General features: G+C 35.8%; 1 protein-coding gene across 1 annotated transcript; it reads right to left on the bottom strand.

Moving 5' to 3' along the window:
- Positions 1–1,738: 1,738 nt before the first annotated feature.
- Positions 1,739–5,745, bottom strand: LOC107744835 (C-X-C chemokine receptor type 1-like). The gene is made up of 2 exons (XM_016558657.1): positions 5,581–5,745; positions 1,739–4,294 (listed from the first exon to the last, which is right to left on the bottom strand). Exons 1-2 carry the CDS (start codon positions 5,585–5,587, stop codon positions 3,201–3,203), a joined length of 1,101 nt encoding a protein of 366 aa, XP_016414143.1. The 5' UTR covers positions 5,588–5,745; the 3' UTR covers positions 1,739–3,200.

Here is a 5,745-nt window from a genome sequence, read left to right as displayed (position 1 = left end):
TATTTTTTAAAAATATTTTATTGCAATTGACCCCCTCAGAAACATCCCCCCCCCTTGTATAACCAGGGTTCTTAGTCTTTGAAAACATGGATATACATGAAGAAGCATATTTATGTTTTAGACCCAGAAGAGTCATGTAGATTAATCAAATCTTAAAAAGTCTTGGGAATTTGGGAAAATGATTAAAAGTATAATAATGCTATCACGTTCATCAAATGTCACATTTGTCAACCACACTTCTGTCTGTCTAACTGTACTGATCATTTTTTTTGCTTGGCTGACTGTATATTAAAGAGACGTACAGAGTGTCCATAACATTTTTACATTTTAACTTACAAATGAGCATGAAAATAAAACAGTACATCCATTATAAGTCCTGAAGAGGTTTTTCTGTCATTACACCACAAACACTTCTTGAGTACAAATATTTAATATTCCTCTTCGGAACACCCTGAATGAAATGAAGAGTATAGCTTTGATGGACTTTATAAAGTACTATTTAGAGTACAATTTATAAAGGAAAAAAATATAAAGCATTTAGAAAACCCTGATCTTTACTTTGTTTGCTGTACATCATATAGTGCATATTTAAAACATGCACACAATCTCTTTAAATTAAAACCTTTTGCTTACTGACCACATACAGACCAGCCGCCTTGACAAAAAGGCTATAGAAAGCTTTTGAGTGTGTTGTGCTGTAAGCGATTTTGGCTATTTTGCTAACTTCAACCACACACTTCTCCCCAAACCAGCAGCTTAGCATTCTGCAAAAGCATGTGTTTGCTTAATAGCAAGTCAAAGAGTTCATCACCCTTACGTATTTATGATATCGTGGCATCTCAGACGAATCGGGTCCATCCTTCAATATAAGTCTGCAGTTTCTCATTTGCGTTACCATCCGCCAGGTAAAAATGGCAAGTTTGATCACTTTGAAAAAGCTTTCATTCATGCCCATAATGCAGAAGTTACATGCCAATGGAGTTACATTTACCATTGTCTGGCAAATTTTCGTGATTTCAATAGGAATCCATCGGAAATTTGCCCCCCTCAGAACCCCCCCCCCCCTTTGAATAACCAGGGTTCTTAGTTTTTGAAAACATGGATATACATGAAGAAGCATATTTATGTTTTAGACCCGGAAGAGTCATGTAGATTAATCAAATCTTAAAAAGTCTTGGGAATTTTTACAATGAATATACATTTTAGTTATGCCAAGCTCTATCATCAGAAACTTGAGTAAATTGAAGACTGATGTAAATTCTTAAAGAACAATCCACTGAAGAATATTACACTCATAAACGTTTTAGAAACCTGAAACATAATTATTTCAGTTACAGTTTTTTCTAGTTTTTTTTCTTCTATTGTTTGCTGTCTGTTTTGTAATGTTCAAGAATCAACAAGTGACATACTTGGGTATTTTTGGGTACCAAACCAATTGATTTAATTAACTAATTAACTAATTTTGTGACTCCACATTTAAATTATACTTTCTGGCTCCTGCTTTTAAAAACTGAAATGTACAAAAATAAATTAAAATATGCCCATGAAATAAAAACTCAGCTATAACTTAGAAAGCTATATTTAAAATGAACTAAAAATAAAGTGTGATTAAAAGTATAATAATGCTATCACGTTCATCAAATGTCACATTTGTCAACCACACTTCTGTCTGTCTAACTGTACTGATCATTTTTTTTGCTTGGCTGACTGTATATTAAAGAGACGTACAGAGTGTCCATAACATTTTTACATTTTAACTTACAAATGAGCATGAAAATAAAACAGTACATCCATTATAAGTCCTGAAGAGGTTTTTCTGTCATTACACCACAAACACTTCTTGAGTACAAATATTTAATATTCCTCTTCGGAACACCCTGAATGAAATGAAGAGTATAGCTTTGATGGACTTTATAAAGTACTATTTAGAGTACAATTTATAAAGGAAAAAAATATAAAGCATTTAGAAAACCCTGATCTTTACTTTGTTTGCTGTACATCATATAGTGCATATTTAAAACATGCACACAATCTCTTTAAATTAAAACCTTTTGCTTACTGACCACATACAGACCAGCCGCCTTGACAAAAAGGCTATAGAAAGCTTTTGAGTGTGTTGTGCTGTAAGCGATTTTGGCTATTTTGCTAACTTCAACCACACACTTCTCCCCAAACCAGCAGCTTAGCATTCTGCAAAAGCATGTGTTTGCTTAATAGCAAGTCAAAGAGTTCATCACCCTTACGTATTTATGATATCGTGGCATCTCAGACGAATCGGGTCCATCCTTCAATATAAGTCTGCAGTTTCTCATTTGCGTTACCATCCGCCAGGTAAAAATGGCAAGTTTGATCACTTTGAAAAAGCTTTCATTCATGCCCATAATGCAGAAGTTACATGCCAATGGAGTTACATTTACCATTGTCTGGCAAATTTTCGTGATTTCAATAGGAATCCATCGGAAATTTGTATGATGGCGAAAGATTTCCCCACACGGTTTTCGCAATGGGTTCACAAGAACTGACAAACAGAAAGCTGCTTGGTTTTAAAGTGACTTAAATACAGAATGAGCTGTGCGTCATACAACGCTACACAGCCAATGGACCTTTTTGCCTGTAAAATTTCATGGAAAATTTCGCTATTTGACTTTTTTAGGGTTAGGGGTTTTGTTGAAATCACTAACCCACCGTATGAGCGATAGTAAAAGGGACTCTTTAAACCTCTAGAAGCTCAACCAAGCAATAGAGTACTGCACCTATGTGTTTTTGTAGGCCAGAAGCTGAAAACGAGTTAGAATTTGATCATTTTTAATAAATGAAATGAGGTCTGTAATTAACACAAGCTCAAGATATTTTTGTATTTTATTCTACAACATCAAATGCATCAGTAAAACCCCCTTCAAAAAGTGGTTCATTTGTGAAGATTATCCTGATGAACAAAATGTGTGGTCAAAGAGCTTATTTTCTGCAATAATTCAAAAGCCAATGGAAAGAGTTTTTGGTCTACAAAAATACATCATCATTGATTGCAGCACTCGTTTACTTCTCACCCAATCATGGATGTTGTTCTTTCTGACCAATAGAGGGAGCCAAATCATCATGGCAATTAGCCTCTACAATAAAGTGTTGTTCTAGTTCAAGCAAGCAAGGAAAGGTGCACTAAATGTCTAGCAGTTGTCATACACTGATGTCCATTGTGTAGCTCACAGGAAGCTGGAAGTGGCTTCTGAGGTCAAAGAAGAAGACCTACTAGATCTGGAGACCGAGAACCGCTCCAGAACGCCTTTTCTACGGAGCATCTGCAGAAATCGTCTTCTGAACTTCTCTCCCACAAAGGCGTACAACACCGGGTTCAGGCAGCAGTGCAAAAGGCCAAGGTTTTGAGTTGCGAACATGGCGACGTCCACCGCCGTCCGTGTGAAACAGCTGAACTCAACCACTTTGGCTCTCAGGATGGTGTCAGCCATCGTGGAAACATGGAAGGGGGTCCAGCACAGAAGAAAGGCCACAACCACAGCTATGATGACCTTCATGGCTCTCTGTTTCTGGAAACCGCGCGTACGCAAGAGTCGCTCCACTGTGATGCTGTAGCAGATCAACATGACCACCAGAGGGAAGAGGAACCCGAGCAGATGCCTCATGATACGCGTGGCCAGTCGCCATTTGTCGGCGTGATTCGTCTCAAAGTGTTCTGCACACACGGTCTGCTTGGAAACTGGCTCATAAAATGCCTCGTTGTAGAATGATGGCAAGGAGAGCACCAAGCCCAAGACCCACACCAATGCGCAGGCGACTCCGCTGCACAATCTTCTCTGAGCCTTCTGGGACTCCATAGCTCTGACAATAACCATGTAGCGATCCACGCTGATGCACACCAGGAACAAAATGCTGGTGTAGAAGTTCACTTCCTTCACCATGTAAACCAATTTGCATGCAATATCACCAAACACCCAACCGTGGATTATGGAAACCGCCGAAAATGGCAGAATCAGAGCCAGTAACGTGTCGGCCAGCATCAGGTTGAATAAGTAGACGTCCGAGGCGGAAAGCGAGTGTCTGTTGGAGGCGATGACCCAGCCTACGATCAGATTCCCAGGAACAGCCATCAGAAAGATGAGCACATAGAAGACGCAGAATGCAATGTTGACGGCATCCGCCATAGTGATGGAGGAGCAAAGCAACGTCTTCTCATCCACGACATAATCAGTCAAGTTCTGGAGATCTGTGTAGTTGAACTCTACAATGAACTCATTGTAGAATTCACTGAAGTCATCAATATTAAGAGAGCTGTTTGGATCTGTTAGAAAATGACAAATAGAAATTATTAAAGCAATGTGTGTTAAAATAGAGACATTTATTAATAATAATTTCACTACTTTTTGGCGAGTAGTGTAGTTTAGTAGTTCAACTATAGGAGAAGTTTACAGTATACAAATACAGTTGTTATCCCCCAAAAAAACAACAACAAAAAACTAGTGCTGTCCAACGATTAATCGCATCCAAAATAAAAGTTGTTGTTTACATAATATATGTATGTGTACTGTTTTATTATGTATATATAAATACACACACATGCATGTATACATTTCAGAAAAATATGTTATTTTTATATATTAAATGTATTTATTTATAATATCAATTATATTAATATAAATATAGACATGTAAATACATGTAAATATTTCCAAAATATATACTGTATGTGTGTGTAAATTCACAGTAAAAGTTAGTTTTGTATTACTTATATCTAGGAAAACTCAAAAAACGCAAGAAAAGCACTGCCCATATGAGAAACAGACAGACTAAATATTCATGCTACTTCATGTTACATGACATGCTACGTTTTATCAGTTTGCTCTTGAATGAATATAATTCATAAAAGTTAGTTTTTCATTGTTTTATACTTATGGGGAAAAAAAACAAGAAAAAAGGCACAAGAAAAGCACTGCCCATATGACAATAAAAATAAATAAATAAATGAATAAAATTCATGCTGACATGCTACTTTTTTATTTGTTTGTTTTTAGAATGAATTAAATTAAAAGTTTCTTATTTCTTATTTCTATAAAAAATGTAAAAAAGAAAAAAGGTACAAGAAAAGCACCATGACAAACAAACAAACAAATAAATAAATATTAATGTATAATTTGGTATTTTAACTGCGATTTTTGTTGCATTTACCAAATGGGTATAGTTGGCATTTAAAAAGTGTTCCCGCAGTGTGACGCATCTTAAACTATTTTAATATTAAAACAATTATAATTAGACTACTTTAAATTTAGCTTTTAAGGCATGCAGTATTTATTAGCTCATATTAAGTGAGCATCATGGACATATTTGTACTTTTAAAATTCATTCTGATACTTCAGGACTATATAAAATGAAACAATGAAGGCGAAGGGTGATTAAATATTGTGTGGGAAAAGTTGAAAAGAAATGGTGATTAGTCACAGCACCTAAAATATACATTGTCTCATATATAAAGTTTTAACTTTTTAACTGTTAATTATCAAAAACCTTTTGATAATCAGATATCAAATGATTTCCCTCTAAGTAAATTATAAAATTAAGATAATGGACCTACCAGTCATCGTAACGTCTTTTTTGGTATGGTGCCGTATGCGAGAATAATCCAGAGGATGAAATGTCAGAGCTGTGTGCTGAAGGCTTCTTTATACCCTTTGAAGGGATGTTGTTATATCCTGTTTGCCTAAGTCTCAAAGGTTACTTCAAGTGTACAATCTCAGCT

Source organism: Sinocyclocheilus rhinocerous, unplaced genomic scaffold, assembly GCF_001515625.1.
Source record: "Sinocyclocheilus rhinocerous isolate Xijiao unplaced genomic scaffold, SAMN03320098_v1.1 scaffold528, whole genome shotgun sequence".
Lineage (NCBI taxonomy): Eukaryota > Metazoa > Chordata > Actinopteri > Cypriniformes > Cyprinidae > Sinocyclocheilus > Sinocyclocheilus rhinocerous.
The sequence above is the reverse complement of the archived record's forward strand: the minus strand, read 5'-3'. Positions and strand labels throughout refer to the sequence as shown.